The sequence below is a fragment of the Staurois parvus genome, unplaced genomic scaffold (genome assembly GCF_062004578.1).
Source record: "Staurois parvus isolate SC_StPar_1 unplaced genomic scaffold, SC_StPar_1.0 ptg002073l, whole genome shotgun sequence".
Lineage (NCBI taxonomy): Eukaryota > Metazoa > Chordata > Amphibia > Anura > Ranidae > Staurois > Staurois parvus.
This window is the reverse complement of record NW_028319869.1, coordinates 380,988-393,141: the sequence shown is the minus strand read 5'-3', so window position 1 is coordinate 393,141 and position 12,154 is coordinate 380,988. Positions and strand designations below refer to the sequence as shown.

At 43.0% G+C, this 12,154-nt stretch overlaps 1 protein-coding gene across 2 annotated transcripts in view; it reads left to right on the top strand.

Annotated features, from left to right (window-relative positions):
- Positions 1 to 11,472, top strand: part of LOC149432866 (F-actin-monooxygenase mical2-like) — a 252,130-nt gene extending 240,658 nt beyond the window's left edge. For both annotated transcript variants that reach the window (XM_089664856.1, XM_089664855.1), the window contains 3 exons: positions 4,313 to 4,412; positions 8,352 to 8,425; positions 10,428 to 11,472. In XM_089664856.1, coding sequence (XP_089520982.1) covers positions 4,313 to 4,412; positions 8,352 to 8,425; positions 10,428 to 10,636 — 383 coding nt within the window. In that variant the 3' untranslated portion in view covers positions 10,637 to 11,472. The remainder of the gene's footprint in view (positions 1 to 4,312; positions 4,413 to 8,351; positions 8,426 to 10,427) is intronic.
- Positions 11,473 to 12,154: the final 682 nt, after the last annotated feature.

The following is a 12,154-nucleotide window of genomic DNA, read 5'->3' as shown; positions in this document are numbered from 1 at the left end:
TATTTATACTATTTAAAAATTTTTTTAAAAATATAAAATTTTAAAACTTCAAAATGGTAAAAAATAAAATGTAAAAAAATACTATTTTAAATGTAAAAATATATAAAATTTTAAAAAATTCTAACAGTTTTTAAAAATTGGATTTTTTTACTGCATTGTGACAAACTGAACGCGACAATATATTTATATATTTTATATATTTTTAAATTTAAAATAGTATTTTTTTCCATTTTATTTTTTACCATTTTTAAGTTTTAAATTCTTATATATTTTTAAATTTTTAAAATAGTACATTTTTTTTCCATTTTATGTTTTACCATTTTTAAGTTTTAAGATTTTATATTTTTTAAAATGTTTAAAATAGTATATTTTTTTCCATTGTTTACCATTTTTAATTTTTTTAAATGTTTATTTTTTTTATTTTTAAAATAGTATATTTTTTCCATTTTATTTTTTACCATTTATAAGTGTTCAAATTTTATATTTTTAAAATTTTTTAAAATAGTATATTTTTTTCCATTTTATTTTTTAACATTTTTAAGTTTTAAAATGTTATATATTTTTTAATTTTTAAAATAGTATACTTTTTCCGTTTTATTTTTTACCATTTTTAAAATTTTATATATTTTTTTAATCTTAATTTATAAATATTTGTATTTAAATTTTAATTTTTACATTATTTCAATTTTTAAAAATGTTATTTTTTTTTAGTTGTCACTTTTAAGACAGTATATTTTTTTTATATTTTTTAATTTTTAAAATAGTAAATTTTTTCCGTTTTAATTTTTATGTTTCAATTGTTTAACCACCTCCCATCTGGCCGTTGTATATAAACGGCTGGACGGTGGCAGTGCAGGGGCTGGTGGCCGTTTATAAACCTCTGTGCGAGGTCTCGATCATGTGATCACTGATTGGCCAATCAGTGATCACATGAACGGGAGTAAGCAAGATGTCACTTCTGACATCATTGCTTACTACTAGTGAAATCTGTGAATGATCACAGAGGTCACATGGTACAGGGCTATTCACAACAGCCTTGTACCATGTGACAAGCTGTGGCCAATCACAGCTCACACAGTATTTCTCAATGGCTGCAAGAATGCAGCCAGAGAGAAGGAGAAATTATTGCTTTTACAGCTTTTATGGTCATTCCCCAAAACTAGGGCCGATGGAAGCGGCTGTTTCCTGACTTCAGCGCGTCACCCTACTTTCAGCGCAGGAGTACCGTACACGCGATTCGGCTATTGGCAGCTTCCACCAGAGCCCGGTCACACAGGTGGTTTGCTCTGTGACCGATCCCCTTTAAATCCCCCCCCCCGTGTCACCGGTCACAAGGGTTGACGCGCGTCCCCCTCGCCGCCGTGTGCGCTGCGTCTGACGCCTTATTCATTGTCCGATGATTATTAGATCAGAGGCGGCTCATCTCCTCCGATACATTTCACGTCGCTCCGTAGGTAATGTTAGGATAATTAGAAAATGATCGCGGCTGAGAATAGCGAACGCGAGGCGAAACACGAGCCCTCCTCTCTGACATTTACGCGGCGCCTCTCTAATAATTACGCCGGCCCCGGAATGAAAGGGCCCTTTGTTGTCAGCGACGTCCATTTAACAGCGAGGAGAATTAGCCGGGAGAAGAGACGGCGCAATAGAGTCCTAAAGAGACGGCGAGCTTTTCAGCGAGCAGAAGGAGAGGCGGGACTTGCATGCAGACCTGGAGACTGGGGGGGGGGGGGGGGGCTACAAGTCCCAGCATTACCGCGCTCCGAAACGCAAGGCAGGAATATAAAAATCGACAATCAGTACAATCACGTTTAATAAAAATCAATACTTTTTTTGTCTACCTTAACTTTGCCTTGATAACAGTCCCCCTTGGGGGAGGGAGGGTAAGAAAGGTGAGCCAATCATGTGTAGCTGGGGACATGCTGACAGGAGGAGAGAGCAGAGTGATGAGTGATTCGTGTGCTGCTGCCCTTTTGCTGTCCTGATTGGGTGTGATTTTGGCCAAGCGGGGCCGATGTTGCAGCGAAGGTCGGGGACATGGCTGGGTCAGATTGACTCTCGGTTCACACCTAAGTGTTTTTCTGACGCGTTTTGCGGAAACGCACAGCAGTCCATGTAACACGATTTCCTACGGGACAGGATCACATCTCCGCGTTTTCACTCCCGGTGCGTTTTTGGGAAATGGGTCAGGGACTTTTTTGAACGCAAAACGTTGCGTTTTTTTGTTTTATAGACTTCAATGAGAACGCTGCAGGAAAGCATGTATTGCGTTTTTAATGCGTCTTTGCCACGTTTTGCATTTTAAATCTGCCTAGCAACAAGAAAAAAAAATGAAAAAATGCAAATCACATAAAAAATGCAGCAAAAATCGCAATGCAGAAACGCATCAAACGCATCCTGCATTTTACCTGCAAAAAAAGTGCATTTATTATTTTTGTCTAAAAGGTGAATCTATTCTTTAATTCTGGAAAATACTGCATTATGGCCACTAGATGGAGCCAAGAATCATAGGAAATACACATATAAGACACAATATGAGGAATATTCAGGACAGCTGGGTGAATGCAGTTACATTCACTCAGGTCATTTTTTTATTTTTTTTAATAAATAGATCCCTGTGTGTTCACTAAGCTTGTATTTCCATTAAAAAAGGAAGGAAGGGGAAAAAGGAAAGGGAGGGAAAGAAAGAAGGAAGAAAGGGAAGGAATGTAAGAAGGGATGAAAGAAGGACTAAAGAGAAAGGGAAGAAAGGTAGGGAAAAGGAAGGAAGGAGAGAAAAGAGAAGGATTGCAGAGAGAGGAAAGGGAACGAGGGAAGGATGGAAAGAAGGAAGGTAAAGGGAAGTAAGTTGGAGAGAGAAAAGAAGGAGGGAAAGAAAACATGGATAGGGAAGGAAGGAAGGGGAGGAGGGAAGATAGCGAGAAGAAAGAAGGAAGGGAAAGAAGGAAAAAAATGAGAGGAAGGAAAGAAGGAAGGAAAGGGGAAGAAAGAAGTGAAAGGAAGGAAGGAGAGAAAAGAGAAGAATGGTAGAGAGAGGAAAGAAGGAATGGAGGGAGGGAAGGATGGAAAGAAGGAAGGAAGGTAAAGGGAAGTACGTTGGGGAGAGAAAAGAAGGAAGGGAAAGATGGAAGGAAGAAAAGGGGATGGAAGAAGTGAGAGGAAGGAAGGAAGGAGAGAAAAGAGAAGAATGGTAGAGAGAGGAATGGAGGGAGGGAAGGATGCAAAGAATGAAGGAAGGTAAAGGGCAGTAAATTGGAGAGAAAAGAAGGAGGGAAAGAAGGAAGAAAAGGGGACGGAAGAAGTGAGAAGAAGGAAGGAGAGAAAAGAAGAATGGTAGAGAGAGGAAAGTATGAATGGAGGGAGGGAAGGATGGGAAGGAGGAAGGAAGGTAAAGGGAAGTAAGTTGGAGAGAGAAAAGAAGGAGGGAAAGAAAGCATGGATAGGGAGAAGAAGGAAGGAGGGGAAAGAAGGAAAAAAGTGAGAAGAAAAGAAAATAGGAAGGAAGAAAGGAAAGGGGAAGGAAGAAGCAAGAAGAAGGAAGGGAAAAGCGAGAGGAAGGAAGGAAGGAGAGAAAAGAGAAGAATGGTAGAGAGAAGAAAGATGGAATGGAGGGAGGGAATGATGGAAAGAAGGAAGGAAGGAAGGTAAAGGGAAGTAAGTTGGAGAGAGAAAAAGGAAGGAAGAAAAGGGGATGGAAGAAGCGAGAGGAAGGAAAAAGTGATAGGAAGGAAGGAGAGAAAAGAGAAGAACGGTGGAGAGAGGAAAGACGGAATGGAGGGAGGGAAGGATGGAAAGAAAGAAGGAAGGTAAAGGGAAGTAAGTTGGAGAGCGAGAAGAAGGAAGGGAAAGATGGAAGGAAGAAAAGGGGACGGAAGGAAGGAGAGAAAAGAGAAGAACGGTAGAGAGAGGAAAGACGGAATAGAGGGAGGGAAGGAAGGAAGGTAAAGGGAAGTAAGTTGGAGAGAGAGAAGGAAAGGAAGGAAGGAAAGGGGAAGGAAGAAGCGATAGGACGGAAGGAAGAAAGGAGAGGAAGGAAGGAAGAAAGGAGGGAAGGAAGGAAGAAAGGAGGGAAGGAAGAAAGGAGTGAAGGAAGAAAGGAGAGGAAGGAGGGAAGGAAGGTAGGGAGAGGAAAGAAGGAAGGAAGATTAATGGCTGGGTTTCTTGAAGAAATAATACGGTAAGAAGCAGATGGTCCCGGCACAGTTTAGGAAATGAATTTTCATATGTGTGCATTGTAAGCGACTTATTAGCGGTGTAAATGTAACGCACTTTTCTTACAACAAGCTTTATTTGTGATTCATCTCTCTAACAGACGCAGGCGCCCAGGACGAGGCTCAGCTCCTCCACGAGTGGTTCCAGCTCGCCCTAGAAAAGAGTAAATTGAATCGTTACGAGTCAGAGCTACTGTGCATGTAAGTTGGGACGCGGGCGATATCAGCATGCACGCCGGAGTCTTGTGGGGGGGAGAGCAGAGCAGACGGGAAATTCTGGATGCGATTAATTTCGGAGATATGCACGGGTCTCTATTGTCTTCCTGCTGCATGTAGATTTCATTACAGAATAAATTGCAGCTTTACCTCTCGCATTGAATCTTCTCATTAGCATAGAGCCGAATCCCGCGTTGTACAAACAGCGCCAATTGTTTTCTCTGCTCTTCACCCGGAGACGGCGCAATGTGTTGTGATGCCAGGGAGCCGGGGAGGAATACATATTCCGAGGATTTATGTAATGTTTTGTTTCTCATTTAATTCAAGGTTACAGAGCAGTTTTCCAATCTCAGTCACAGCAAGATTAATAAAGCGAGAACGCTGTCATCGACTATTAACGGGAAATGGACCCTGGCGTCTGTACTCACTGTAACCCCTTTATAATTGGGGACATTGGTGCCTTCATGGCCGGAGCGATGTCCATCCAAAGGCTTTAAAACTGAGCAGGGAAATGTCAAAACTCCCCTACCCAAGGGTTAAAGGAGCAGTCCACCTGCAATAAAATAATGAATGCACATATATTGATTAATACAAGAAATGTGCATTTTTTAATTTTGTTTGCATTGGAGTCTGAAAAGCTGCAATTGTGATTAGTGGTTCGCGGGTGCAATGCTCTGGCCCTTGCAGACTATTGCTTCAGCCACAGGTCCGTAATGAGGTATGGACCTTCTGCTCCGGGGCAGGATGAAGTATCAATGACATCACCGCACTTTTCTTCCATTGAGAACTACAAGTCCCTCTGTAGCTGATAAGACTTGTAGTTTCTTCATTCATAGATTCCCGTGATTGAATGACGCGGCTCTGTGGGTGGAGCCACAGGGAATACACATTAGGCAAGTTAAAGGGACAATTCATGATGCCTGTGCAAATGCTGAGACATTCACAAATAGATCCCTATGAGTTTACAAAAGCTTGTACTTCCAAGGAAGGAAGGATGGGAAGAAGGAAGAAAGGGAGAAAGAGGAAGGGGAAGTTGTTTGAACAAAAAAAGGGAAAGGGTAGGAAGGGAGGGGAAGTAGGGAAGGAGAAAGAGGAAGGAAGGAAATAAGGGAGGTAAGGGAAAAAAAAGGGAAGGAAAGAAGGAAGAAAGGGAGAAAGAGGAAGGGAAAGTTGTTTGATGAAAAAAAGGGAAAGGGTAGGAAGGGAGGGAAAGGAAGAAAGGAAATAAGGGAGGGAAGGGAACAAAAAAAGGGAAAGAAAGAAGGAAGAAAGGGAGAAAGAGGAAGAAAAAGTTGTTGGAAGAAAAAAGGGGAAAGGGAACGAAGGGAGGGGAAGGGAGGAAGGAAGAAAGAAAGGGAGGGAAGGGAAGGAAAGAAAGAAAGGGAAAAAGAGGAAGAAAAAGTTATTGGAAGGAAAAAGGGAAAGAAGGGAGGGGATGGGAGGAAAGAAGGAATGAAGGAGGGAAGGTAGTTAGGGAGTGGAAAGAAGGAAGTTTAATGGATGGGTTTCTTGAAGAAATGATGAGGTAAGAAGCAGATGGTAGGAAGGAAGGAAGGATGAAAAGGCGGAAGAAAAGGCAGGGGAGGGAGAAAAAGAGGGGAAGGAAGGAAAGGAAAGGGAAGCAAAGATAGAAGAAAGGATGAATGGAAGGAAGGAAGGAAAAAAGGGAGAAGAGGGAAGGGAAAGTTGTTTGAAGAAAAAAAGGGAAAGGGTAGGAAGGAAGGGGAAGTAAGGAAGGAGCGAGAGGGAGGAAGGAAGGAAGGAAATAAGGGAGGGAAGGGAGCAAAAAAGGGAAGGAAACAAGGAAGAAAGGGAGAAAGAGGACAAAAAAGTTGTTGGAAGAAAAAAGGGAAAGAAGGGAGGGGAAGGAAGGAAGGAAAAGGCAGGGAAGAAAGAAGGAATGAAGGAGGGAAGGAAGGTAGGGAGTGGAAAGAAGGAAGGAAGTTTAATGGATGGGTTTCTTGAAGAAATGATAAGGTAAGAAGCAGATGGTAGGAAGGAAGGAAGAAAAGGCGGAAGGAAAGGCAGGGGAGGGAGAGAAGGAAGGAAAAGGAGGAGAAGGAAGGAAAGGGAAATAGATGGGTTTATTGAAGAATTAATAAGGTAAGATGTAGATGGTAGGAAGGGAAGGAAGGAAGAAAAGGGAAGCAAAGATGGAAGAAAAGGCAGAAGGAGAGGCAGGGGAAGGAAGGAAAGTGAGGGGAAGAAAGGAAAAGATTAATGGATGGGTTTCTTGAAGAAATAATAAGGTAAGAAGCAGATGATCCCGACACAGGAAGGAAGGAAGGTAGAAAGGGAAGGAAGGTAGAAAGGGAAGCAAAGAAGGAAAAATGGGTGGAGGGAAAGGCAAGGAAATGAAAGGGATGGGAAAGAAAGAGGAAAGGAAAGAAGGAAAGGGAAGGGAAGGACAGGGAAAGAAAGGGAAATAAAGATTTTTGCACTGGAGCCTACAAAGCTGCAATTGTGATCAGTAGATTGTGGATGCAATGCTCTGGCTCCTGCAGACTATTTCTCCAGCCGTAGGTAGGTACAGAGATATGGACCTTCATCTCTGGGGCTGGAGGAAGCATCAATGACATGACCACGCATGTGCTCCATTGGGAACTATGAGTTCCTTCGCAGATAATACTTGTAATTTTTTATGAAAAGATTCCTTTGAATAAATGATGCGGCTGTGTGGGCGGAGCCACGCACAGCAATTCCAAATTTAAATAATGACAAGATGAAAGGGAAGAAGAATCCCCAGCTTCTGTTTGGTTTGGGGTGTGGAGGGGGTGCGGGCCGTAACTGTGTTTCATTTTGCACCCTAAGTATGGATGTAACACAAAACATGGTCAGAAGGATGGACTTCTCTTCTCAATACTCATTTATGTCTAGGGGACTTTTAAAAGCACTTTTACTTACCTCCTCCCTCCGTCCCACAGGCTTCCTTCTCTCTGTGCAACTGATCCCCCGAACCTGCGTCTCTTCAGCGCTCCATCCTTCAGTCGCACTCTGACATCATTATGTACAATGCAGGACCAGTAGTCCTGCATTGTAAATGAGGCTGCTGAGGGAATACTCAAAACCTGGAACATCGTAAGGAATAGGAGAGTGCTGGCTGCCGGGAAGCAAGGGATAGAGTACCCCAGCGTCTAACCCTTGCTGCTAGAGGGGGGGCACCCTGCAAGGGTAGTTTTCACATTTCACTAGAGTTCAGCTTTAAAGGATATCCAAAGCCAAAATCAGAAATGTCATGTATTGCAGATTTCCAGTCCTTAGATTTGGTGGCTGCATTAGTTTTCTTCTGGCTAGGTCCATTTTGTGTAACTAAAGGAAATACCTTCCAAAAATCATGTGTCCTTGTAACTTCCTGTGCACTAAACTGAAATCTCAAACAATGTTTTCACCTATCTTCCGTGAACTACCAAACATCTCCCCTCTATGTTATGGTGACAAGGAGATTGGGAGGTGTTCTGTAGTTTCAGTACACTTACTGCCCTAGGGTCACAGTACTGCTCCTCCATAGATACAGTGCAGTGAGTGAACGTTGTCACCATAGGACAGGAAGTGTGCTACTGGCAGGATCACAAGGTGAAAATATGGGGGGAAGCCTCAAAAAGGGAAGGTAATGCAGCCACCACATCTAAGGATGGATGAGCTGTAATATATTAAATGTTTGTCTTTTAGAGTTAGATACATGTTTTTTTGTTTTGACATATGCTAAACTGACCTATGATAATACTGAGAGGCCACTTTAGCATGCCTTATGCACACTTTATTTGAAGTTTGATGAATCAGGGCAACTTGTTTAGGTCTTATGTGTTCTTTTGCCTTATATACAATATATTATAAATATATATACTGTATACTGTGTGTGTGTATATATATATATATATAGTTTACTGTCATTTAACCTGTCAACTGGTGGATATTATCTGACAGAGCCAAGGAGCTGGACCTGGAGGATCAACAAGGGCGACTTGAACAACAGCTGCGGGAGAGGATGATGATTGATCGTAAGTAGTTATATTTTGGGTTCATCTATAGATCGTGATTGTGTATTCCCAGAGCAACCTGCAAACACAGATGTCAGAATCAGCTAACCACATCTGTTACATTGTATCACTACTGATGGCTCTGTATCCTCTTCTTCCCCTTCTCATCTGTTACATTGTATCACTACTGATGGCTCTGTATCATCTTCTTCTTCCCCTTCTCATTTGTTACATTGTCTCACTACTGATGGCTCTGTATCCTCTTCTTCTTCCCCTTCTCATCTGTTACATTGTATCACTACTGATGGCTCTGTATCCTCTTCTTCTTCCCCTTCTCATCTGTTACATTGTATCACTACTGATGGCTCTGTATCCTCTTCTTCCCCTTCTCATCTGTTACATTGTATCACTACTGATGGCTCTGTATCATCTTCTTCTTCCCCTTCTCATTTGTTACATTGTCTCACTACTGATGGCTCTGTATCCTCTTCTTCTTCCCCTTCTCATCTGTTACATTGTATCACTACTGGTGGCTCTGTATCCTCTTCTTCTTCCCCTTCTCATCTGTTACATTGTATCACTACTGATGGCTCTGTATCCTCTTCTTCTTCCCCTTCTCAACTGTTACATTGTATCACTGCTGATGGCTCTGTATCCTCTTCTTCTTCTCCTTCTCTTCTGTTACATTGAATCACTACTGATGGCTCTGTATCCTCTTCTTATCTGTTACATTGTATCACTAGTCATTTCTCTGTATCCTCCTCTTCACCCCCTTCTCATCTGTTACATTGTATCACGACTGATGGCTCTGTATCCTCTTCTCCTTCTCATCTGTTACATTGTATCACTACTGATGGCTCTATGGCCTTTTCTCTCCCTTCTCATCTGTTACATTGTATCACTACTGCTGGCTCTGTATCCTCTTCTTCTTCTCCTCATCTGTTACATTTTATCATTAGTGATGGCTCTGTATCCTCTTCTTCTTCCCCATCTCATCTGTTACATTGTATCACTACTGATGACTCTGTATCCTCTTCTCCTTCTCATCTGTTACATTGTATCACTACTGATGGCTCTGTATCCTCTTCTTCTTCCCTTTCTCATGTGTTACATTGTATCACTACTGATGGCTCTGTATCCTCTTCTTCTTCTCATCTGTTACATTGTATCATTACTGATGGCTCTGTATCCTCTTCTCCTTCTCATGTGTTACATTGTATCACTACTGATGGTTCTGTATCCTCGTCTTCTTCCCCTTCTCATCTGTTACATTGTATCACTACTGATGGCTCTGTATCCTCTTCTTCCCCATCTCATCTGTTACATTGTATCACTACTGATGGCTCTGTATCCTCTTCTCCTTCTCATCTGTTACATTGTATCACTACTGATGGCTCTATATCCTCTTCTTCTTCCCCATCTCATGTGTTACATTGTATCACTACTGATGGCTCTGTATCCTCTTCTCCTTCTCATGTGTTACATTGTATCAATACTGATGGCTCTGTATCCTCTTCTCCTTCTCATCTGTTACATTGTATCACTACTGATGGCTCTGTATCCTCTTCTCCTTCTCATGTGTTACATTGTATCACTACTGATGGCTCTGTATCCTCTTCTCCTTCTCATGTGTTACATTGTATCAATACTGATGGCTCTGTATCCTCTTCTCCTTCTCATGTGTTACATTGTATCACTGTTGATGGCTCTGTAAGTGCCATTAATTCCTCATGGCACCCCCAAACATCTGGCCAATGTGGATGCGCCATGCAGTTTGTTGCCATGCGATTCTACAAATTGCACCTGCCATACTTTTTACATGTTCCCGCCCCTTTGGAAGGCCATTGGAATTAATGGGCTGCCAAAAATGCACTCCACAGAAACGTATGGGAAGGTGCAGAAACGCATGCGCTCGGACCTGTCATGGCGTGAACCAACCCCCTAAAAAAATGAGTCTAGGTCTGCTTTAGGCTTGAGACGAGTCCTCGGCTTTGATCGACTTTCATTGTGGTTCACCTTTCAGGGGCTCTGAAAGACGAGAAGGACATCGAAGAAGAGGAGGCCATCCTTGCTGAGATGATGAGGGTCATCGAACAAAGGGACCAACTTGTCACCCGCATCGAAGAGCAGAGACTGAGGGAGGCCACTGAGGAGGCCAACCGCCTTGTAAACCCATTTTCACGGGGCCGCCAGCTAAACTTGGGAGTCATAAGCAACAGGAGGGTTATATAACTCCGAGAAACACACTCCACCCGAACATGACCGTTACCTGGGGGGGCTGGGGGGGCGAACAGACAGATCTACTGCTAATTGACTCCCATACCAGTCCTGGCATTCATCGCCTGCCCGCCGTCTAGTATGCTCTCTATATCCCCGTGCTTGCCAGTCCAGATCTTCCAAATGGCTCCGAACTGGAACCTGACAGTCCAGTGTGTTCCCTGGTTCCAGCAGCGCCCCCTGGAGGACAAGATTGCACAGCACAGAATCATGTAACAAGAGACTGCAGTGCTTCCAAAATAACTGTGAAATATTAGCTGACTTTGGCTGCAATGCAGTATAAACACTAAACCGAACCTATATTTAATGGACTTTCTTAGCTAGCATGGTTGCAATGTTTTTTGACTAGTATTAGCTGGTATTTGGTCGATTGTACTCGCTGCCTTTAGTTGCCTCTTCATTGTTCTATGCCTTTTTTTTCAACTGCAAAAGTGGCAGTTGTTTCCCAGTTGCTCCTGCGACTAAGCTAGGTGATGTGGAGCAGGCTGTGCCCTTTACTGGGCACCAGGAGGGGGAAGTTGCACAAGGGAAGTAGCTTTGTTTCTGTGCAATAATCCTCTTTCTTTCTGGGGGGATTCCATCTCCCTATTTATCCTGGTGACCACAGTTAGTGGGATAGGAATATAAAATCTTTTGTTTGTCACCAGAACAGGAATTAAGGGGAAATCTTCCAGCAGGGACACCTTTCTGGTGACGAGTAAGAAGGTATATTCTCTTACTTTGGAGAGATTTCATGGAACTTTCCGTTGTGTCTCTGGGACAGGAGATGAAATTAAAGATCCTCAATGGGACACAGATAGCAAAAAATAACAATAATTCATACTTTTCTATCATTTTCTAAACTAAAAAGTGTTGGTCTTGAATGTAGAAAATCACAAGTGACTTTAATGCTGTCAGCATAGTCATGGGGGGGGGGGGGGATTTTTATTTAAAAAAATTAGGAAAGCCATCAGAAATAATAACTATGCAGTGGCATATCATCCATGCGTACAATGTGTGTGGTGCACATGGGCCCTAAGGGGGGAGGGGCCCACGGAGCTCTAACACACATTGCACACATGGAGGAGCTGCCACCGTTCCACCTGTGCTCCAAAATTCTATCCGGACCTTGGGGGATTATACTAGGGGCCAGACTGACCTGGGGGATTATAAAGGGGGCCAAACTGACCTGGGGGGATTATACTAGGGGGCCAGACTGACCTGGGGGGATTATACAGGGGGCCAGACTGACCTGGGGGGATTATACTGGGGGCCAGACTGACTTGGTGGGATTATACTGGGGGACGGACTGACCTGGGTGGGGACTGTACTGGAGGACAACCTGACCTGGGGGGAGGATTATAGTGGGGAACAGACTGCCCTGGGGGGATTATCCGGGGAGGCAGATTGACCTAGGGGGAGGGGGAAGGATTATACTGGGTGACAGACTAACCTTGGGGGAAGATTGTACTGGGGGACAGCTTGACCTGGAGG